The sequence below is a fragment of the Ischnura elegans genome, chromosome 8 (genome assembly GCF_921293095.1).
Source record: "Ischnura elegans chromosome 8, ioIscEleg1.1, whole genome shotgun sequence".
NCBI lineage: Eukaryota > Metazoa > Arthropoda > Insecta > Odonata > Coenagrionidae > Ischnura > Ischnura elegans.
The window spans coordinates 32,628,259-32,653,649 of NC_060253.1; the positions used below are offsets into that span (position 1 = coordinate 32,628,259).

General features: G+C 38.6%; 1 protein-coding gene across 2 annotated transcripts in view; it reads left to right on the forward strand.

Moving 5' to 3' along the window:
• The window catches only part of LOC124164297 (mucin-17), a 34,800-nt gene extending 18,558 nt beyond the window's left edge, over window positions 1–16,242 (forward strand). Inside the window, exons 8-10 of one of the 2 annotated variants that reach the window (XM_046541544.1) lie at window positions 1,540–3,468; window positions 11,586–11,699; window positions 15,374–16,242. In XM_046541544.1, coding sequence (XP_046397500.1) covers window positions 1,540–3,468; window positions 11,586–11,699; window positions 15,374–15,474 — 2,144 coding nt within the window. In that variant the 3' untranslated portion in view covers window positions 15,475–16,242. The remainder of the gene's footprint in view (window positions 1–1,539; window positions 3,469–11,585; window positions 11,700–15,373) is intronic. The other variant, XM_046541545.1, reaches the window with a different exon arrangement.
• Window positions 16,243–25,391: the final 9,149 nt, after the last annotated feature.

The following is a 25,391-nucleotide window of genomic DNA, read 5'->3' on the forward strand; positions in this document are numbered from 1 at the left end:
ATGCCTAAACCTTGTGTTATTTATTGTGATAATGAGAGTTCCATTGCCATTGCCAAAAATGATGTTATAACTGAAGGAAACAAACATTTCTTTGTTAAATACCATTTCATCATGGAACAAGTCAAAGAAAAAATGGTGTATTTTATATATGTACCATCAGACAAGAATACTGCGGATATATTTACTAAAAGACTGCCAGGGACAAGAATCAAAGTGTTATCAAAGATGATAGGACTTAAGGATCTGTACAATAGAATTTAAGATGTTTGAATATTTTATAATTATAATGTCTTGTGTTGTTTGGTACTCATTCAGAGATTGAAGGTGAAATGATTATTGCATTTTCAAAAAACAGGTATTGTCCGAGGGGGAGTGTTAAGATTTCCATGAAATGTATATTTTGTATATTCGCGGACAATGCCATTTTTTTTATCAACAGAAAAAAGTATCTATGTATTTTTTTTGTAGCCAAGGGTTTGTTTGTGGTTACTTGGTTGTGTCTCTTTAAAAATGGTTGAAGAATAAAACTTGAAGTAGATAGTTGATCCTGTTTTTTCTCCGGACTAACTGTCGAAGCTTTCATAGTGGCACGAAGATTTCGTCCACTGGTTACCGAAACAAATATTTTTTGTCAAAAGAAACATTTTTAGGGTCCCTTTGAAATTATTGCCATAATGATACTTAATTTCTTTGAATTGATCCCCTTCCATTAGTCCCAAATCTTCAGTTGAAAAGGTTGCTTCTATATCCGTCTCTGCTTCTACTTCCTCCATTGCCTTTCCTCAACTGGTCACGGTGTAAACAATATCTTGGAAACTTGGCTCATTTTTGTCTGCATCTGACTGATTCTTGTACTGCATGCCAGAAAAATGTACTTACTACGTTGCATAAGCTCGATATTTCTTTATTTTCCTTTGATACCAGGGAAATCTATTTAATATTTGTTTCTAATCCTCCTTTTGTGTTCCCTGGATCCCTTGTTGACTACCGTAGACATTTGGGCTGCCTTTTCCACAGTAGGACAATCAACTACCTATGCTTCATAACATACATCGCCCTGTGGAATGCTCAATAATTGTGTCCCATGTGACCACATAACAAAGGTGCCAAACTATTAAAAATAATATAATTTCATGGCACGATCTCATTTTGCCACGTCCATCCTGGGTCTACCGCCTGTTGTTCTGAGTAATTTCCATCTTCCAGTCTTTCCATCCCATACAAGATTTGGTAATGGACACAAAATTAAACAATTTGCCTTCACAATTACTATGTTAGTAATGGTTTTGTTTTCTAACTAATCACCCTTCGCCTTAAAAAAACATTACTTTTCCTTGGTACTGAGGTCATGATTTGAAACTATTTTGAATGTACTTTAGAAACTTTGTATTTTCCAATTCTCGGTGCATTTAGTGTAGACTTTTTGTCTGGACCGTCAGTTTTACTTAGTATTATCTAAATTTTGTATAATCCTGCCTAGTAAAATTTGAGGGTGAATTGTATTTCTGTTAACTTTCATTGCCCTTATTATTTTTTCAGGGCCCACGCCCAATGACCAACCTAAAGGGGATGTGGTTGATGGTGGACCATCAAAAGTTGATGCTTCAAAACTTTCATCAAATACTACAGAATCGGAAAAGAATGGATTGACCGCAGGCCTGGCAGCAAAAACTCTTCCTACTCCTAGCCAAGTGGAACAGCCACTCCCTACTTCCACTCCTGCTAGCTCCAGTGAGAATGTTTCAGAGGGGCCTGCCAAAGAAGTCCCTTCTGCATCAAAGTCTCAGCCAACCCCCACACCAACTTTTGGATCTCTCCAAAATCCTTTGCCAAGCTCAAACCCTCCGTTTGTGGAAAAAGAAAAGAGTAGTCCTACCCCTCCGACGACTCAGCCACCGCCTGCTGTGAATTTTTCCTCTGGGTCCTCAGTCCCAGCAACCTCCAGCACTTCCTTGCCATTTACAAGTATCACACCGACTTCAAACGCCAGTGTTTTAACCCAACCTTCGACCACTTCCTCCCCTACTACAGCCACAGAGACTCTATCCCGAGCCATCACTTCTGCTGCAACCACCATACCCTCTGGCATATTTGGTTCTCCATCTACTGCCACGTTCACTGTGCCGCAGCAGTCTGAAAAACCGCCTGCAACCACAGCATCAACTTTTACCTTTGGTGCCAGTACAACAACAGGTGTTTCATCAACAGCAGTTTCGAGTTCTGGTTTTGGCTTGCCTTCTTATCCTACCACGAGTACTCCTGCTGTGACGACTCAGTCACTGCCCAGTGTTACACCATCCTTTGGTGTGCTGTCACGGAGCTCGTCCACTACTGTTCCCACCAGTGTCACAGACACTAAGTCTAATGCCCCAACTTCAACCAGTGGGGGATTTTCATTCGGTGCTTCTTCCTCTGTGGTTTCACAAGCACCCTCACTCGGAGGGTTTTCAATGCCAAAAACTACTGCTTCCTCTGGTATCTCTTTTGGGGTGAGTAGCAGTGCCCCCTCCATTTCCACCTTTGTCCCCGCGTCCACTGTGTCATCATCCCAAAATGCACCCTCAGCAGTCACAACTACAACAGATTCGTCTGCTCCGAAACCATTTGGTTTTGGAGCTAGTACCCAGCAAGACTCAACTCAGACTAGCAGTGCTACCTCCTCCACTGGTGGGTTCAACTTTCAGTTTGGCTCCAGTGCTTCATCGACCCTCGCAGCACCCAAACCCCAGGACTCTTCCTCTGGGTTCAAGTTCTCGTTTGGTGCGAGCAAGGGGGAGGGAGGATTATCTACCCCCCAACAAAGCACGAATCCCATTGCAAAGCCTCCTGCATTTGGTGAAGGGTTTGCGTTTGGAGCTACACCCACAAATACGAGCAATGTGGAGCCCAAACCCATGGCTTTTGGCACGCCCACCAGCCTGACTCCGACAATGACGGCACCCTCTGCTGCCCCTCCTCCCTCTGGGGGATTCAACTTCACAGCCAATGCCGATGCCTCTTCGTCCACCCTCAAGCCTTCTTTTGGGTTTGGAACGAGCAACGTGGGTGGTGCTACGACGGGCTCTGTGCTGGGGTCATCAGGGGGTGGCTTTAATTTTGGGGCGAAACCTGCCGATCCCCCCTCCGTGGCCCCTGCTCAGGCAGCTCCTAGTTTGGGATCGCCATTCCAGTTTGGTGCAAATTCTCAAGTGATGCCATCATCCTCCACGCTGCAGCCTCAGGCTCAAACAGTAAACAGTCCTTTCTCTATTGGGGGAGCAACAGAACAGAAGCCACCAGCTCTCAGTGGTGGATTTTCATTTGGAAGTACACCCTCTTCCAACCTCCAGCAAAGTGCTCCTGCGTTTGGTCAGTCCTCAGGTCCAAGCTTTGGTTCACCTTCAATTAACCCATTGCAGAGTCAACAACCTGCTCCTGCCCCGTCCCTATTTCAGTTTGGTTCTGGGGGAAGTAACATGTCTCAACCAGGTAAGTATTCTAATATTATCACTGTATCATTGATTATGTAATTATGTTTTGTGACCTGATTCCCTATGTCTGTATTCCCTGTTTCTGTGTTTTTGAATCATTAAGAGTTGCAGTGATATTTTTTATCTGTAGTTAAATCAGACTTGGTGTTTGTGAAGTTGTTTTATTTATCTTAGTTTTAATCATGTTTAGATCATGTGGTAAATTCCTGGACCATTCCTAAGTATATAGTTAATTCAATTTAGCTGATTCCTCATCTTTTACCTTTAGCTAGTATGTATTCTGCATATAGTATGAGTAATTCCAAATCTATTCAATCACAGATTTTTGAGCATTCTCAGATTTCTGTGAAAATTGATTTGATGAACATATTTTAAAATATTAGGCTGAATTTCAATATTTTATTTAGAACTGAATTTTCAGATTTTAATAATGAAAGTTGTCTGTGCTCAATTTTTCAATCAAAAATTCATCTTCATTTAGTAATTTGTCTTGGTCTGTGCACAAGGTCAATGACTGCCAACGTGATGGAAAACAATTTGCTTCCTGTTTAATGAACAAATTGGTGCAGAGCCAGAACAGAATTCTTTAATATTATTCTCCAAGAAAAACGTTTACATAGAAATCATATATTATTCATCTATTTGTAGAAAATACTAGCTCTATTTCATAAAATGCCTCTTAACTTGTGTTCCAATTAAGATGAAGTATAAATTTAAACACTGTTATAAAGGTCATAAATTGACCTATCGAAGGATATTCTACTAAGACTTCTATCGATGGAATAAAGCTTTACTATCATTCCTTGCAACTTTTAAACTTAAATATCTTAAAACAATCATCTCAGATTTTCATGAAAAAATTTTTTTGCTGAATTTATTCTTGATTCAAATGAAAAAGCTGTCCTGGGCCTACAGTGGGAGAACAGTGCAATATAATTGGGAATATTGTGCATCGTGAACTTTTGCTAGATAGGTATTGGAGCATGACATGCAATACTTGTTATCTGAAAGACAAGGTTTTTTCATGCATTTAATTAGCAAATTATATTACAATTTTGCCGTTATGTAAGAATTGATGTTTTAATTAACACATTCAGTGTGGAACACGCTAATTGACATGGTCCCATCCAAGTCGAGATATGGAGCATGTCAATTGATGTGCTCCATACAGCTTTCATACCAGCTATCATACCGTATCATACACAGGTGTATGATACGGTATGATAGGTCTACATACCGTATATGTCTGAGTATAGTCCCCTTTTTTTTTCCAAAAATGCCCATGGTAAAAGTAAAGGGGGGGACAATATTCAAATGCATTTTTTAAACTTTTCCCGAAACTGAAGCTTCAAAATTAGGGGGGGGGGCTATATTCGGAGAAACACAGTATTTCTTCTCTTTCACATCTTGCTTTACCTATTCCATATATTTTGTGCGAGGTCTTCCTTTTCCGTTCTTGCCATCCACTTGTCCCTCTATGATTGTCTTCATCAGGCCATCATGTCTCAAGATGTGGCCTATAAGGTTGTTCTATCTTCTTATTTAGGTTTTCATGAGGCTTCTCTTCTGTACTACTCTTCTTAGGACTTCCTCATTACTAACTTGGTCCATCCATTTGATCCTCATTGTTCTTCTGTAGCACTACATTTCGAAGGCCTCAATCCTTGTTTTCTCCACTGCTGTCTTGCCCATGCCTCACTTCCGTACAGGAGCATACTCCAAATCTAGCTTCTTATAAATTGTTTCCTTACTTCCATATTTAAGTTTCCCACTGTTAGTAGGTCTCTCTTTTGGTGGAATGCTCTCTTCGCTTGGGCTTCTGCCGATACTTTCTTTCTTGCTTCACCCGTCGCTCGTGATCCTGTTTCCCAAATAACAGAATTCATCCACCTCCACCAGTTTGTGCTTCCCTTTTTTAATGTTAGTATTGGCTTCTTCTCTTCTGCTTCATATTACATAACATTTTGGTTTTCTTTGTGTTTATTTTCAGTTGATATTTACCCATTAGCCCACCCATATTAACTAGAATATTTTTCAAATCCTTCTCTGTTTCTGCTATGATGGCTATGTCATCGTCAAATCTTAGCATTCCACGAAAATGAAAAGGAGACTTCGTTGCTTTCCACAGATTTATTTCGTCCGTACGGCATGTTTCGACCATAGAGGTCATTATCAAGTACAAAGATTTGGAATTTTAAGCAAACATATATACTCTTGAAGGGATTGGGGGAAAGAGTGGAAGGAGTGGGTGTCAGGAGGTCATGTACTTAGCATCCCAATTTTTTCTCCACGGTTATTCACTCCCGAAGCCTTTTCTTTGATTCCATTAATTGATATAAACGTTGAAAATTACGGGTGACAAATTACAGCCCTATCTCACTCCTTTGCTAATTCTTGCTTCTGTACAGCTTGGCCCTGATTTTATCACCGCTACTCGGTTTTTGTATAAACTGTGGATAATTCTTCTGCCATCGTAGAGAACTCCAATTTCTTTTAAGATTCCTGGCATTGTGTTCCTGTCAGATCATGGGGAATCGTGATACTGATTTCTTTTAAGATTCCAAGCAATGTGTTCCAATCTACATTGTCAAATGCCTTCTCTAAGTCCACAAATGCAACAAACGTTGGATTGTTCTTTTCCATTCTCTTCTGTATGAGCACTCTAAGAGCCAATATTGCTTCCCTTGCGCCTATGCTTTTTCTGAATCCATTTTGATCCTCTTCCAGATACTCTACTGCTCTTCGTTCTATTCTTCTATAGATGATCCTTGTCAGTATCTTTGACGCATGGGTAGTCAGGCTCATGGTCTTAAAATCTTCAAAGTTCTCTACTCTTTTCCTCTTAGGAATTGGAATTATTATTTTCCTCTCAAAGTCCTTTGGTATCTCACCTTTTGAATACATTTCACTAATGAATTTATACAGCTGGTTCAACATATTTTCACCTGCATTTTCAATTAGCTCTGCAGGACTATCATCAATTCCAGATGATTCATTTATCCAAAGGTCTCTTACAGCTGACAGAAATAATTGCGAAGTATTGGAGTAAAGTTTTCATGTCAAGGATTTTTCAAGTGACCATTGTGAATGTTCTAGGCACCTGCTCTTTAAATGAAAGACAGGTTTACTTTGTGTAATCAGTTTTCCATATGTAGTGTGGATAAACAAAGTAATTGAACGATTCAGAGGTAGAATTTTGCTGCTTTAGTGTCAAAATTGAAGCACATATATGGGTTGCATTAATCAATCATCTCGTGCTATGAATAAGGTCCATCTGTTGCTCAGGTAACTAATATAAATACTGCCAGCTGAGATTCATGCACCTACTTGAAACATCCATCTTAACTTAGTTTTGCCACTATTACACTAGCTATTTATTCAGTGAAGTGGTAATATCCCGTTTCGATTTCAATAATAATGTACTACTTGATTTTATTATATTTTTGCATGTCATTGTTTTCTATTATAACTTTACCAATAATGCTAAAGTACGTAGTGGCATTGGTTTACCTTAGCTATTGTAGATTGCAGTATTTTTTTATTTGTATTTTCATTTGTGTTATTCATAATAACTGACCAAGTATGTAATGGTGTTTTTTTGTAGATTAGCTAAGTAAAATTTGTAGTGGGTTGATACATTTCAGAACCCATTAACTGCAGTAATAGCTCAATTTTTCATTGAATTGTGATGTTTTTGTTTAAAGTAATGCAGTGTGTAAGTCCTCTGGTATGCTCTGCCAATGATGATTTTTGGATTTCCATTAATGTTGACTGGCCGAGTATCTGCATAAACTATCTTATACTATTTCTAGGTGCCACCAATTTTGGTATTTGAAAGCTACAGTAAAACCTCCATATAATGAATTGCCTGGGACCAAAAAATTGGTGAATTCCTTCTAACAGGGCTCAGAAATTCTGATCTGGAGGTAACAATATAGCTTCTGGAGAAATATGTCACCAAGGCATTTTCTAAGACAAAGAAATACATGAAAATTTCTTCCAATGAGGATTAAATGCCTTGAAAATATATAGTGTTACAGGATTGATTTCGTATGCCTTCTGAGGAGAGTACAAAAATGAAATCGTCAGTTCATAACCTCCTCTTGCAGATTGGTCCAGATAAATATATTTACATATTATTTTATTACGTATACCAGATTAAATTATATAAGCATAGAGGTGGAACAAGCCTCAATGTGTACGGTCACTTACAAAAGTCGGTCCCCATAGCCAGCGTGAGCAACTGTTTTCCGCTGAGCTCAAATGTCTAGAATTATATATGCTCTTTTTGCTTTGAATTTGGCAGTTTGAATTAACATCCACTAATGTCTTGCTGAGGTATTCTTCACCATCCTAAATTCCTTGTGATTCTCCATAACCCTGAAAGACCTCTGGATAAAGCATTACTCCCAGTAGGTGTTTATTACTCTGATATGTAATCAGTTTGGCATGTGTCTACCGAGACGTATTAGTGTTGTAATGCATATTTAAGAAAGGAATGAATTATTTTCAGTCTGAAGGAGGATTCCAAGATTAAAGTGTATGATAATTCTTTACATAATGTCCATTATACATGATTACTGAATCATATAATCCAATAATTTATATTGCTCTGTTTTAAAATTAGGGTATAGAGGAGGGGGTGTAGTAGACAAAAAGGAAAATGAACCGCTATATTGCTACTGGCAAATGTATTGAAACATTTTTCACAAGATGATATGGAGTTTAAAAATATTGGAGTACTATCTTCACAGTCTGCTGAAAATGATACTTGTATTATTTGGGCTGTATTCGGTTTCCTGGCGACCTTAGAACGACTAAGATGTTTCTCTTTCTTCTTTGTGCTGTGCGGAACTTGAAAAACATAAAACTTGTAAATTCTTCTAGGCTTTCATTGGAAGAGGAATGTTTTGGCCATGGGAGGGGGTCACATGGGATTTCTTTCTCTGGAATCATGGTTAGGCCTCTTGATGTGGGTGGAATAGTAAAATTGCACCATTAACTCAACCGGATCAAGTCAAATTGACTCCTAGTGGACATGGAATGCAAAAGCAATGCATGAAGGTTGATTTAAAAAAATTACATGGACAACTGCGCCAGTCTGGTGGACCTACTTATGAAAGTGACTATTTGTAGAGGTATATCATGTATAATCTCTATGTATAGGTTTAAATTTATGAAAGTAGGCTATTATCCATGCATTAACTACATGAAGAGCCCTGGACTGTGACTATGGCATTATAATATGGAGGTTTCTGTGAAATTTTTCTTAATGGAAGTTTGTTTTATGGGGGTTTTACTGTATATCTTGTTCATGTTTAGTTTTGAATGGCAGTATGCTTACAAGGGATTGTTTATGATTAGTGATTTTTTAAGAACTTATAATGCACATGCAAAGTAATTTTCAGAGAAGAAAACAAGAAAAAAATGCATACAATGATTGAAAGAAATTTGAATATCGTTGAAGTCTCTGCAGTACCATAAAAATAATTTTTATGCCTAGCACAAGATATTGGGACTCCAGTTATTGGACATGTTTCTTTCCTTTTCATTTTTTAAAAGCTGTTGTGTAAAAATCAGTTTCATGATTATATTTTTATGGTTGACATCTAGACCATCATGTTTTTAGGCCCAGATAGGTATTTTATCATGCTTTATGCATGGGCTGAGCAATTATTTGAGGCTGACACCTGTAGATAGCATGCTCTAGAGTGTACTCATGGTGTGGCTTGATCAGTTTGTAATTTACTGGCAGTAGTTTTTTATTTTGTAGCGTTTGCTGTGTAAGTACAGTGGTGTTCAATTCATTGGGTTTTTACACAAAGACCAAGACTTGCCACACCCAGGTAGAGTGGGATATTTTTTACCTGGGAAAGTTTTAAATGGCTCTGCTTTACTTTATTTTTCTTATTGCTGTTTACACCGGCTGATGAAGCCATTATTCTTTGAGGTAACAGAAAGAAATATGGTGCTTGCGGCTCATAGCTTATTTCTCATGGTGAATCAACAGTAGAAATGCATACTGTGAAAACTATCACCATCTATACCCGTACCATATATATGCATCAATTGATAAATAATTTTCATCAATATTTGTTTACCTTTTCTCTCATAAAAACCTCATCTTACCACAATAGTGTTTATTACAATTTCATCTTCATGAGATAACGGACATAGTCAAGTGTCTAGCTTGGAAAATTTCAGGTTGAAAATATTTTCTTTAATCTTTATGCTGCTGCTTCAAGAAAGTTTAGTTTTTAGGTTTTTATATTATCTAAGAGGGCATAGTAAGTAGCTAGTTGTCAATGTTTTACATTACTATAAGAGATACCCTCTTTCCTTCCTGCCTGTCACTGCCCACTATTGGTTTTGTAGAAATGGAAGAGCTACTTATGAAAAATTATCTTTAAGAGAAATTAATAATAAGTTGAAATCCATGCTGATCGTGAAAATCATAAGTTGCTCTATCGTGCAAAAAATCCACAGAGAAAATATCATTCCCCTTGACCAGGACCTTTCGTACCCGGGTCTCCCGATTTCGAGACGAGTGCTTTAGCCAGTTAAGCTACCGAATTGTTATTCTCCTCTGAGGAAATTTGAGGACTATACCGGACAAGGTGGAATGGACTACTGAGCATACGATGCGACCAGTAGTCCAGTCTTGTGCAGAGCACATTCTCAGAGGGGAATGACACCTTAACAGGTTCAGCACCACGTCAGTCACAATGAGTGAAACATGTACTTTGTCTCCACGTCGCTTCGGTCATTATGACCGAAGAATGAGCCCTTCTTTTGGCCGCTCATAGCACGCCGTCAGTCACAGCTACCTCGGCGATGCGTATATGACGTGCCCGACGCGGTGTGCATAGCTGAATGCACACGAAAACTCAAATGGAAAGGATCTAAGTATTAAAACAAAAGAAAATAGAATAACACGTCGGTGCAATGGGCGAATTCGTCTATGAGTCCACGTCAGGGAACGTGTTAACACATTCAATGCGGAGCACATCAATTGACATGGTCCCTTTCAAGCTGAGATATGGAGCACGTGAATGACGGTCTCCGCTGGTCGGGCCGGGAGCCCTTTCTCCACCTCTGTACGTGACTAATATCCACTTCCGAGTTTTCCGATCGTGTGTATAGCCTTCAGCAAGCTTTCCTCTTTCGAACTGTGTGCGCCGTTTGTAAAAAGCAGTATTTGAATGGAAGTTATGGCGCAGAAGCCTCCCTCTATTTTTCTCTCTTATTTTTACTGCCAATTTTGACGACTGTAATGAAAATCGGGCCCATATTGAATGCGTCTGGCTAAAGCACTCGACCGGATATCGGGAGATCCAAGTTTGAATCCCGGTCAAGGCGAATGATTTTTTTCTCTGTGGATTTTTCGCACTATTTTTGCATTGCGGGTGACTCTGTAAAGTTATCACCATGACTATTCCCGGTGTACTTAAATTTATTGATCTATCCTTTGAATATCATTCTTAAATAATATGAAGCTGTACTGGAACATGCCATTAAATGGAATTCAGTCTTTATGGTAAAGCTGTAGGACTTTTAGTTTTTTTTTATGAAGGAGATAATTTACTTTCAGAGTTAAAGTATGCATCTTCTTGCTTCCATTCCAGGAATTGATTTTACTCTTCTTTGAGAGTCTAAATGTGTCTAAATCAGGAGTAGGCTAATTGCTACCCAATGCAAAATTTTTGTGGCTTGTCAATGCAGTGATAAATATTCACCATGAAGCAAGATTTCCCTCTTAGGTGCAGCTGAAAATTCACCAAGCTTGACAAGTTTTTTTGCATTTACTTAAATGCGATGAGTATGCAGCATACATCCCCATGAAAAGCTGATTTTTTTAGCCTCCTTACTATCGAATGTGAAAAAATGCTGAGTAATTTCATTGTTTTGCCGTTAAATTGTCAATTTCCTTCCCGCCCAACCTAGCTATCAGTAACTCATACCGTAAGACACTTTGCCATGTTTGCCATTATGTTCTCCATGACCCTGGGGTAATAATTTAAAGAATTGAGCACCACTGTATTTGTTGTAGACTAGAGTAAATGTTAATTTTTTGGTTTCTTCTCTTCTGGACTCTGCTAACCCTTTCTTCATTAGGTATCTCCTCAGGGGGCTTTAACTTTGGGGGAGCGACAGCTCCCGCAGCTCCTCCGTCTGGCTTTAACTTCAATCCGACGGGGCCTTCAGCCACCACTCCATTCCAGTTTGGTGGTAAGGGATAAAATACACGCCTTGTACCAAACTTCCATCTGGAAGCATGCGTAATTGTTGTTGACTGAGTGTAGCGAAAGCATATATGAACTACCTTTGCATGATTATCATATGTTATTATCTGCTAAATTAGTTTTCGATCTTGTTGTGATTGAAATAATATTTGATGACAAGAAGGAAGTTGATTCTAAAAGTGTTCATATGTGGACTTTTGAAAATCTCAATGATGCTCTAAATTTCAAGATTAATGTTGTACTGTGTTATAAGAGGCCTTGGAACGTTTTGCAAATTTTGTTGAACGTTGAATATTTTCTATAATTTTAGACCTGACTTTTTCCATTTTTATTACCGATATGATCAGTGGTCAGAACTGCTGAAAACAACTCTTCTTGAATTGCATACTAGTACTGTTTCTTGCTGCTGATATCATTTCAATTTCTTTCGTTTAATTTTGATATCCACCCCAGATATGTTAATTAGCTTGAAAATTCATGCTGGAAGTATTTCTTATGAGCATGCATGCATTAAACTTGTCCCTTTAAGGAACTATAGGTTCTAAATCATCACAGCAATGCGCTAATACAATTTTTGGCTATATATTTGCCAGATGTTTACTAAATGAAATTTCACTGAAGTCTTTGCATTAGCTATATTATTTGTAGCTCATTTTTATCGGTTACAATTAAGATGTTCCTTCGTATTGGAATAGATTCTCATTCCATTACATCTACTTATCAGTGTATATTTTATGTATATGTATTTATAAACGTTATGTTTTTACAGTAAGCATTTAACCCTTTGCTCTCCAACATCGAGTCCCGCTTGACAATATTTTCATGGCCCTTATATGGGTTTTTAAACTACTCCTGCCTGTTCCTATCTTATTTCTCAATTGACAGTAGTCCACGTGTTGCAGCATGCTGCACTCTATTATATATTTGTATTTTTCTTTGTGAGGGAACTTCATTTTCATGTTTCTATGGTAAAATTGTCGTGTATTTCAGTGGAAGTGATTTTTAATTGGGCAGGACAGGCATTTGGTGCTGGAGTGCTGAAGGATAATCTAGCAATGTTGGTACCTTAAACATTCCAGATTAAGGATTTTTCTGGACTGTTGGGGATGCGATTATGATAGGTATTAGCTGAAATCGGAAATAGAATGAAAAGTTTAAGAAATATAATTCAATATGCTTTTTTGCAAGTGAAATCTAAAGAAAATATTGTAATGGTGTGTGAATTGAAATGGGAAGGCTGAAAATCAGATCACTGGATCTGCATTTATGAGGGTGGTTTTTTTTTCAACCTTTGATGGGTCATGAACAGAAGATTAAGTGATTGATTAAAAATTATTTTATTGGTAAATAATGAGCTCACTTGGGGTGTCCTTTCAACGCAATGGCCTCGGCGATTGAGGAATTGGTTGTGCCTGAGGACAAGCTGTACTATACCTCCTTCATAGGATGTTGCCGCCAATGATTTCAAATGCATCTTGCCTTTATTCTTAAGCTCATCGTTCGTTTGAAAACGCTTCCCCTCCTAGTCTCATCTTCATTTCAGCATAAAGATGGAAGTCACAAGTCACTAGGTTGGCATTGCACGGCCGGAGATCAAGTGTGTCCCATTGAAATTGCCCAAGGAGCGGTTGGGCTGCATCAGCGCTGAGATGACGAGCATTGTCATGGATCAGAACACTTCCAGAAGTCAGCATGTCTACTCTTTTGTTTAGAATGGGAATGGGCGTAATGTTTTACATTGTTTCATACTCTAGCCACACTGCATTGAAAAATTCTCTTTTATCGGCATCAAGGTCAAGACATGTCAATGCTGAAGTCAATGCACGAGTTTTCTGGCTGTCGCTCCGCAGTACACACTTGGTGGGAGAATCAATTTAGGCAGTGTAGTTAACGAGATTGTTACTAAGCTTGTAACTAACAACTGATGATGAGAAATGACTTGAGCGTGTGGTGTCGAGGATGCGCAGCTGTCCTATCCGTTTAGTATCCACCTGACGCTTGTATGGTGTTTTTGCTAAGCGGTTGCAAATTAAAAAAAAAATGCCCTCATATTTTGAATTGTACATAAAAATTATTCATTGCTTCTGAAGTAAGGAAGAAAGTGTGTGCCATAGGTGTTCATGTCAATAGGTTCTGGTCAATTATAGTGTATGCTTCAGAGCTGGGTTCATTATCTTTGGGAATAGAATTAACCATGGGGAAGTTTCACTTTGCACATGAGACCCAGAAGTGATTTTTCTATTCATCATTTTGGGAAAAAGTGTAGCTCGTGACCATCAAATGTTGCAATTTCACTTTTAACTAGGGATGGGATGTTGGAATAGTCGAATCACCGAAAATCTCAAATAATGACCTTTTTATACTATACTATATTCGATGGCACGAAGTTATCAATTATTCTAATTTCAAATGCACAGCACAGGTCATCCGTGATTCAATTTTAATCCCTAGACAGTGGTTGGGTTTTACATGAAGGTTCGCACTTTTGGTTGGTTCAATTCTTTGATAATATCTTTGCGAAAACTTATCATTGAAAATAAGCATATCAATATGTATAATTCTGATGGCTACACGAGAACAACACTAAGAAGAATGTATGTATACCTTCAAATGCACGCGACAAGGCTATTCTTTTTCTGACTCCCTTTTGCATGATCAAATTTACGTTTTACATATTCTAATTTTAAAGTTACTCTCAATTTTATATTTAATTTTATATATATAGATTTTAGGTTTTCAAAGAATGCAGTAAAGCAGTATTAAAAAATATAACCTTCAATATGCTTATAAGAAAAAACAAAAGCATTGCGGTACTTAATACTTGCAAGTTTGCTGTAATCATGGGTGACAGTTGTGTCAGGATTTGGGAGCCGTATTGAAGTAGAATGACTTGCGCAGTGTTCACCATTTTTTTATTTCAATTTTAATTAAAAAAAAATTGGTGGAAAAAAAGTAAATTCTGTTATGCAGTACTTGATATTTGAGTGAGGTCTTTAAAAAAAATTAAGTATTCGTATTCGAAAAAAATGCTATTTGACCCATCTCTACTTTTAACGTTAAGGTAATTGAATGCAAGGTGGGTTAACATCATGGACATATTTATTTAGGCATACCTCTGTCTTACGGTATTTATGCAGCACTTGCACTATGCTACTTGTGCATTGTTATATTGGGTGAAATTACTCGTAGGATATTAACATTATTGAGAAAGGACAAGAATATCTCTTGGAAATATATTAATGAATATCTGTGCAATTGACGTGAATGATGAATTTTATTTCACGAAAACCTGAACAGAAAGTTGATACCACTATTAAAATACTGCATTCAAGTGAGTCATAATCAAATAGATCTTATAGTGCACAGAGAAGATCGCAACTTATTGTTAAAGATAGCAGATTGGTGTGGTAAAATTGTTTATCTGTATGATTTTGTTCTTTCCTGGCATATAATACTGATGAAATGTCCTCGGATAATCTACTGAGTGAGTTCCTTGTAGGCCTACAAGCTACTCTGCCTGTGGATAACCTTAGAGTATTTCTCCTTGTGTATCAATATTTCGGTGTATTTTCAATATTAAGTAAAGCTCTGAATTTGATGGAAATATGTTTTGCAGTTGAATTTTTGTGTTTTTAATGCTGAATTTACTTTCAATCGCAGCCAATCCAATGCAACCAGGCATGGGCGCACCAGCAATGTTCAGTATCGGATCAGGCTCTACCGCTCCTCGTTCAAGGCCAAGAAATCGCCGGCAGAAATGAGTAAAGGATCACTCCTCCTTGAAATTTTTCAGGAGCTAAAGTATGGTGATACAAAGAATATGTAATTGGCAATGATGCTAAAGGAATAGAAAAAATTGAAGTCATTGCTGGGGAAAGGATGATCTTTTTTGGTGGTTGAACATTTACCGTGCCAGTGGTCTTGTGAGCAGTTGGTTGAAAATTTAAGGCATGCAATCACCAAGAAAAGTGGTTTGTGTCACAGTAGAGCTTCAAGAACCTTTTCTCCATAATGGTCTGAAATAATCTCTACTTTGTTACCCAGACAATGTGATGGACCATTTTATTGGAGACTATATATGGTCTGTCACTTTTAGGTGTGACTTCTTTTATTGTGCATGAATGTTTGGGGTAAATAATTTTAGTTTTTATGGTTGTGTTTGCAATTGACTTTTGAATGTTGGATCAATAAGCCATCAGGAAGATACTTGAAGAAAATGGTACTCTAAGTTGCATATGTGAGGCTGAGTGTGCTGCTAAGTATACTCATAGCTACAATTGTGAAGTGCTTGTATGAAAGGTGTCAGATGTTGTCTTAATGTGTTTCATCGGCAATGTACAAATCTTGTGTGTGTTGGGAAATTGCTTCCTGTGAGATGAAAGCAGTGATGTTATTGATTTTTTAATAAATATTTGTATTTCATTATCATCGTTTGACTGTTACTTTTATTGAAATTATGTGTATTCAATGTTTTTGCAATATTCATTCATACAAGCTGTGAGGTTTTTAAAATAAAAGTGGAAGTAAAATGTAGCTTTTTATTTGATCGCACCTAAGTCCACTTAAGTGGTAAATTACGTATATTGTGTTAGTTAGTATTTGCTAACTACGTTGTAAAGTGACAATCGTTTTTTCTGTACTTCATCTTCTTTGTTAAAGCTTTATTGATCTTCATCTAACACTTGTACACTAATTTTTGTTCATCAAGGGATATCATCTATGAAGGATATTGTATTATAGCCCAAGCAGCAGATGATATCCATCAGACATCTAAATAAAGTTGATGCACAGCCAAAATACATTGTTATTACATAATGTGAATAGTTCAAGTCAAAATCGATAAACACAGAGACACAAAAAAGAAACACTCACATTGGATAAATAAACTCGAAGCTATCGAAGCACTTCAGGCTTCTTCCTCAGCTGAAGTATGAATGGTGAGGAAAGGAGAGGGTTGGAAAAGGGAAAAGAGGGGTAAGGGGAGAGGTGTATGGGGAGGGGGAGTTAGGAATAGAAGTTAGGATGGGACGTTCATACCCAGAAAGCTATCGGCTTGAAAGTGCCAAATGCAAGCCAATTCGAGGGTGTGGAGGTTGAGGGCGGAGTCGGTGGGAGGGAGGGAGGCAATAATGGATACTTTGTAGCATTGATTGAAAATGGAGTCATGTGAAAGACATTGTGTAGGAACTGGTAGAGAGGAGTGGGGGGACGATGGACAATAATGGATATTTTTACAACGTTACATAGATATCATACTTCTAACATTTAATACTGGTTGTAAAAATAATGTTACGTAGATATCCAAGTTGTAATATCTGTGATATTAAAAAATGGTAATTACTATTAGTATTCATAGGCAGTATATATTCTGTTGAATAGAATTAGAATTGAAGGGCATTAATGTTTTATTTGTATGTCTGGGGATTACCAAAAACTGCGGTAAGTACACCCGTTATCTATTCGTTAGATATGATTTTACACTTTCCCGGGGAACAGAGTATTTAAACTTTTCTAGGGTTTCCACACGATGGGTACGATATTTGAAGAATGCTGATGTTTTGGGTTTTGACTCGTTGGTAGACTTGAGAATGGGTGACAAGTCGGAACCTAAAATGTGTGCACTCTTTGAATATCTTACCCGTGCGGAAAACCGAGAAAAGTTGAAATATACCCATTAGACGTGATAATGTGTGAGAGATGTGGTAATATGAACCTCTATGTGCATTGTTGGACATCACTGAAACGTTGTTTGGTGAGTCTTATTCGAGAAATTAGACTGATATCCTTACAACATGAAATGGATGAACATAGATATTGCATTGTTGTCTTATGTTAATGCCAACAATGTTTTCTGGATTTTTTTGGGGTGTTGACTGCTGCTTGGGAGTGTTGCAGTAGTATTTACACCATGAGCGTTTTTTTTGTACTCATTGATATCCTTCTTGATGTTGATTTTAAATGGGAATGGTTATAGCAATATCCCTGTCTTACACCCCTTTCTTTCTTAATTCACCCATGCCTTGCTAAACACAATTTTTATTAGTGCAAATTCCTTCATTGGGGAAACATCCCAATGCTGCTTAGCCTAATCAAATAACACTTTATGGTGTTTGCTGAGATTTTGGAAACTTTTTTTGGGTTTGCAAATTGCAAACCAGTTACCGATGGTGACCAGTAGCTGTTATCGGAATGCTTATTTATCCAACCTTAAGCTTCCTGATAAGTGGACGAGTGGAGGATCAGATCTCTGTTCAAAATTACAGTGAGAACCATAAGAAATCACCGTATGAGCATTTTTATCTGGCAGCCAGTGGCTTAGCCAGGAATTTCATTAGGGGGTGTCCATAAACCAGGGGTAAAAATTGTTGAAAAAGGATACTAAATAGAGGGTTTTGCAGTAATTTTAACTCTTCATAATCGAAAAAAAAACTCATTGGTTTAAGAAATATTTTGAAAATTCACGATTTTTCAATATTTTATTTTCTTTTATGAAGGAAAATAATTGTTTTTATATTTGGAGGGGGGGAGTAGGGGTTCCGGACCACTTGTACTCCCCCCTCCCCCCGGTTACGCCACTGCTGGCAGGCGATAAGCTTGGGTCGTCTAGTCTTGTTTTTGCCTGACTAAAGATACCTCTAAGTATGAGGAGAGGCCTTCTTACGAAGCAATAGGTTCCCTGTACTGAAATGATCAATGAATTTTATTCTCAGCATGGAGATTCAAGCCTCAAATCTCGCATATTTTTGCCCCTGTGACGTTAGATTTGAAAAAGAGCATTTTCGAAGCCGGCCATTAGTGTTATATGTAATATAAGGAAGATTGCTCGTAACTGGTACCATTAGAATTTGTTTACGTTTTTCCTCGCAGCTTTGGTGGTTGTTGACTGTCAATTGAACGGCTGGCTGGTCGTAATGCACCCACTTCGGTTATCCTCTTTTTGCTGAGAACCACGCCAGGCAATGACAAAACAGAGCATTGGAAGAAGGGTGAGTATCGTTCCCCAACAGCAATAGCTCAAGTTAACTTGGGCAACTTGCAGAGATACCTCCTTGTATGCAGGGATGCCGACTTGCAAAAAATATTTGGGGGGCCCAAACCGGGGATCTTGCCCCGTGAAATTTTATAAGTAGTGAGTTTTAAGTTTTTTAAGCATTTTAGAAGAGTCATATGATCAACATTGGAACCCTGATAACTCGAATCTCGAAATCTGGACACTCCGGGGAAAATCGACAAACCTCACACATTTTTCCTCACACGCATAACGATTTTTTGAGGGGGCCCGAGCCCCCTCAGGCCCCATGGAGTCGGCGCCACTGCTTATATGTTATTCTCGCCGTGGAGATACAAACCTCAAAAAATGGACATTTTTCGAAGTCGGCTATTTGTGTCGCATGATAATCCGGAGGTAGGCTAGAAAATGGTATCATAGAATTTTTTTACGTTTTTGCGTCGCCTTCTGCAGCTTTCGGGCTTGTTGACTGTCGACTTTAACGGCTGGGTATTGGTAATGCACCCCTCACGCTTTGCCTCCCTCCGCTGGATACCAATGGTGAACACGGCATATTGGAGTATGGTGAGTAGTCGTCCGCTAACAACAACAGCTAAAGTCAAGCGAGGTAACATGCAGGGATGCTACCGTACTCATTTTTCTCGCCGTGGTGATAAAGGTCTCAAATTTAGGCCCCCCATGTACAACTACTACTCTCTAAAGACGGCATCTTCGAAGCTCTGAGAGTCGTATTATATATCATGATGTATTATCGCAAATTCTAATATTGCTAATGCTGCATGTATTTATCACAGCAGTCTTTGATCCTTTCGTTTCAAAATATTCTACATAAATAAAAGAGGATGTCTCCTCACCTGTCCGCTGTAAATTTCAACACAACTTAGGTGAATCTCAGGCTCTCAAACCCCGTCGTGATAATTTCAGCTACGCCTGACGCGTTCTTCGCGTAGCTTTCTCATTACCATTTGTTACGTCACATCATACGACTTCTGTAGTTGGATATCCTGCTGGGTAGTCACACCTCTTTACCAAATCAAAAGGAAAACATAACTCAAAGGATACCACACTTACTATTAAACCTCTCGGTTCAAACTTTTTGCTGGGATATGAGTTCACAAGCGGGTATAAGCTGATCCCGTGCGCTGTGTTTGGAAATCGTTTTTTCCATGTTTTTGGTGTTCAGTATGCCTAAAAATCCTGCTATGTGACCATGAATTTCAAGTTTCAAGTTTACCACTTCTCTGGGTACTGTCTTTCCAGAGGTAAGCCGGCTGGCCTGCTAGTTTAGCATATTAATATGCATAGCAGTATTGCTGTAAAATTCGGAAAAAAATTATTTTTTGCCGCGTATTTATTTGCATTTAATGTAAAGTAACTTAAGGTTAAATTTGAAGCTATTTTGACGGCAGTTAATAGATGAAGTAACTACTTTTTAATGTGTTTGCGGAGGGTGAAATTTATTTTCATTGCTGCCATTTCTAAGCAATTCACTTACCCACCAGCTGTTTTTAAGTTGCTTAAATGCCCATTATCCGCTATCATCTGATATGTACTTACCTTTTAAATGGAGAAAATTAAAAAATCTGACAGTTATCTTCACGCTTCACCTGGTAAGAATAAAAGATTAAACTTTGTAAGGTTCACGAATATATTTAAAATAGCACGAAGGACCACTAAAGTATAAAAAAATCCTATTCTTGAAAAACCAAGCATAGGGTGATATTTATAAGAAATATATTAGTGAACCTTGCATTATATATTCCTTTATTTTCCATTAAAAAAAAATCAATTGCCAAAAAAGGATTTTCATTGAGATAGAAAAGGTCCTTCAGCTTCAAGCAAAACAGCTTTCTTATGTTGATATTGTATAAAATAATAATCAGCAATAAATATCCTGAATAAACCCATTGCCGTCAACTGTTGCCATATGGCCACATCTTACCATGCTGAGAATATGAGGCTATTGAAGAAAACCCACACTACTTTTTGCTGTCGAATTTTCATATATATTTGATTGAAGATTGCAATTAATTATTCCACTCATATGTTCATTTTTGAAGCCAGTGGAAATAGAAAAAAAATTACGCCGCGAAGCGGAAATTCAATATGAAAGCCTGCTGTCTGTAAGTTATTTACAAGTATCATAAAAATAAACAGGAAAACATCAAAAAGACTATTTAAAAATTCTTTTATCCAAATATTAGCTTGCCCTGAAGGTTCATCCTTTCTATGAGAATAACTAAAATGGTAAACTAAGAAATAAAATGGTAAACTTCAACACAATTTTATTTACTTCAGTACCGACCCGGTTTCGACAAGTAGTGTCATTATCAATGTACAAATTTGGATTTCCTCGTTCCATATATACCGTCCAGCAAGAGAAGGGTGCGGTGGAAACGATAGCAAGGGAGGGAGGAGACAGATTGACTAAACAGATGGATAAGAGGGAAGGTAGGGGGGACGAGGGATTACGTAAAGGCAGTGAATGGGGGAGGTAGGAAGAGAAGTAATAGCAACCAGGAAAGGAGCGGGTGTTGGTGTAGGTCAGAAATTAAAAATATCTATGTATTCACAGAGCGGGGAGGAATGGTCAGGGTTAAAAGAGGCGATTTAGCAGAAAACACTTCATCGTTACAAAGATTATGCGGGCTATTAACAATTTCAAATTTATCGTAAAAGTCCAGCTTTTTTCCTTTGTCTATACAATGTAAAATATCAAAATCAAAGTTACTAAAATGTTTGCAATAGTTAAAATATTTAGCAAAACATGATTTTTCATCATCATTAATAAAACTGTTCCTGTGTTCAAGGCTCAACGTAACCAAAACAAAAAACTTGGAATAAAATGTAAATAATAACTTGTAGTAAAAAACAGTAATATTTCACTTTTAAAAAAAGTTAAGGAAAGTGCGTTAACGGCACTGCTAATTTTGCCATGACGTCACTTTTCATAGTCGTTCACATATTCATTGTTCTAACCACTCCCCTTCGCATTAGAAAAATTTGGTGCCTTCCGGTGAATAGATTTCGTGGAGAGTTCTCGGGATCGCCACAGGGTTCCTGACCCGGCTGAGGTCAGGACTCTTAACGCTCCCCTTTTCATTTCTTATTTGAAACGAGTTGAGTATAAATAAGCGTATAAGTTTTACGTATATACTATAAGTTTTCATCAGCAGTAACTCATTTAGAGTAGCAGATATACCTCCAGCGTGATAAAAGTGGCGCATGTATTCTCCTTGGTACTCCAATAAAATCACTTAATTTCCATATGCTTCAATCGCTTACATTGTAAATTTCTATTCTCACCAGATGCAAGGTCTTCATATTTTATTTGCAGCTTGACTTTATTTATTTCTCTCAACATTTACACCGTAGGATAAAGATCAAGTATGAATATCCAAGTCCTCCCGTCGGGATTTAAAGGCGAAGGATTAATGAAAACACGACGCAGTTAAGTGAAAATATATTTTATTTGAGTAATCAATTTACATGGATTGATTTCAGTTTTATTTGTGTTTGAGAAATTGTTTTGTTCCTTCATTTCTTCAGCGCATTCCATGCCCAGCCCAGGAGGCCATGCTGTCGGCTCGTTATCCTGTTTAATGTGGGGATTCCCCTTCCGGTACCCTCCGGTTCCGGTCAGGCCTAAACCACGCACTCCCGAGGTCAGAGTAGGGCTGTGACCCTCCTCTGGCCCCGTTCATCCTCATTCACTCCACAGCTTGCAGGTCGAGGTACCACTCGCGAAAGATGTCCTCTACTATAAGAGGTCACCTCGAGCCAGCAAGCTGCGCTCGAAAGACCCATATGCCGGGTCTACACTAGTAACTTAAGTGACTACTTAAGTTGGCTCTGTACTTAAGTTGGTAGTGTAGGTGTCACCAGCTTCATTTAAGTACACCTCCACTTAAGTCATCTTAGAACCCAACTTAAATTGCGTAGGCAACTGTTTCCGCACGGTTGAAGCTCTTCATGTGTTGTAAATTGCACATAAATACCCATCTCACATCATCCCGTTGATTATGTTCTAAGTTGTGCTGTATTGTATGATGTGGTTATTGAGCGTTCTATTTCGTTAGTTAATTTCTAGTGTTGGGGAAATTAATTCAACGAATTTATTTTGTAGTGTTTCTCATCTTATTGTTGGTTTTATTTCTGTGAAAACTAATTGCTATGCCTGTTGCTCACGGTGAAACTCGATTTATAAAACTTAGAAACGTTTTAAGGAATTTTAAGACTGACAATGAGACGACGGCAGAGGATCCGGTAAAACAGTTTATTTTCCATGGTGTCATAATCGAAAATAACGTAAACGAATGCACTCAGTAACTTCCCACACACTGTTATTGAAACTATTGCATAGGGCTTTAATGTTAGTCCTAGGGATGCCGAGGGAGATAAGATGTGGCGATTTCATTGGACGTGGGAGGAATTAATGGTTGAAATTGAACATCAATGGTTTTAATAAAGCAGTGGAATTTGACTAGCAATAAGTGTTTTTGTTTACGTTATGAATATGTCATTCCACGAAGTCACGCTCAGTAATTCTAAATTCCTCTGGCTCCATCACCTCTCGCCATATAGCGTTCCCTCAGGAACTGAAATCGGTCTTTCCTTTTAACCTTCTGAATCCAAAATGGTTAATTCACGGAGTTTGGAAGTTTATTTCAAATAACAGTCGCTTTGGATCAAAGAATCACTAATTGCTCTCCTAGACATTCATCTGTCAACATAACTGTTTCCCGATATAGACAATCACGGTGCTGAAGTCGACTTAAAGCTCAAGTGTAGCTACCGCACCACATTTAAGATTATATTTAAGTGAAGTCACTTAAGTTAAGTGTGTAGTGTAGACAAGGCAATAGCCCCCATCAACCAGTGGCTGAAGGTGGCGATGGGACCCCAAGCCCTCACCACTGCCATCGTGGGAAAACCCACCGTGGGTTGGTGGGTAGCCCAGGGCCCGGCCCCTTGCCCCCACCTTTGATTCGGCCCTGCGTTAGCTACAATATAAGCGAGTCTACTTGTCGAGTAAGAAGTCATAGACAAAATATGCCTGCATTCCGAGGTGGTATGGATCTATCCCTGGGTAAGATAGACCATCTAAATGATACGTTAAGCCTGTGAAGATGCCGTGACTCGGCGAAGGAAGGTCGCCAACAATTACCTAAGCCTCCCGTCACCCTGGGGAGAGGGCAACAGCTCTTCCTCATGTGAGTGAAGATGGAGACCACATTGATCAGTACAGCGACACTCATTTTACTGCAGGCGTGGTAACATATGTATACTTTAACGGCTGCAGTACTGCAATGGGGAGGCCAAGGGGGAACTACTACCGTATTATCCCGAGCAGTCGCAGGCTTGATGGCCTGATGGCGCAGAAGGACAGGTGGATGGGAAGGAGACGGCCCCGAATGAGTCAATTAGGACAAGTTGTAAAGGATCTAAAAGAGAAGAAATACGTCGCTATGAAAATGTTTGCGGGTAGGAGAGTGAGTGGAATTGAGAACGGTGTCAAACCATTACTAGCTATTATGAGTAGTCATGATGAATCCTTGAAAACACTATTAGGAATTTATCTACAGCAATTAGCTACTACTTCTACGAATATGTATGTTCTTCACTGTGGATATTTGACCGTCCCCTGAGAATTCTATCCGATTATCTCGTTTCTTTTTTCGTTTAATTCCATTATGTTCATAACTTAGTTGTCATCTATCTTCAGGCATTTCTTGGCATATTCTAACTCATTTATGAATTACTCATTACGCTAACATTTCGTGTTCTATTACTAACTAGTAATTTTATTTGTATATTAGCATGTTCATGTCTATACAGTAGTATCTGGTCTGACCGCGCGTCCTTATCCCGTGTTCTTGGCCTGAATCCAGCTATCGAACGCGTGTCTGATTAAGGTTAGGACGATAAGCTCGCAGTTGCTCTAATCCGTCCTTCTGGAAATAGAGTAATAGATAAAATAGTATGGGTTGGTCAAAACTCACACCCCGCCGAACACCTTTGCGGAAATTGCACCAAAATTCCGCGTACACGTGGACAAGCTTAAAAGTGGAGTGGGGAAAATAGACGTTTTCACTTTCCCTCTCCCCTTCCACAATTTCAGCCTTGCCAGTTCCTTGGATGCAATCGGCTAAACTCCGAACTCTTTTGGTAAATCCTTATTTCTCGTCGCAGAGCCCCGATCGAAAGACATAATTAATCGCTCCACAGAAAGGAGTACGATTGGTGTATTTATTTAACTTTAAGTAATGGACTTAGTGATGCAAAAATGAACTTCCTCAGCTGATATCGGCTGGGGTAACCTCCCGCAGTGACGGCCTTCTTCCGAGAACCCAGATTATCTCTCTGAGCGCGAGGCAGGGTCGGGAAAAGTGTCTTGCTCGAGTGAGGCTAGGATCCGCTCCACCTGGATCCAAGGGGGCCCCACCAAACGAAAAAAATGCTACAATTTGTATGGAAATGGTATGAAACATGAACCAGTTTTTTCTCTGCTACCCACAAGTGCCAGAAAAGGAAATTCAGTTCCATATTTCGTCCAGATGTGACCTGACTAATTTCAGATCTGATGTCAACTGGGAGCTGATGTGAAATAAATTGATTGGAAAGCCTCTATAATGTACATGGTCCATTCCATTCTTATTCATGCAGGAT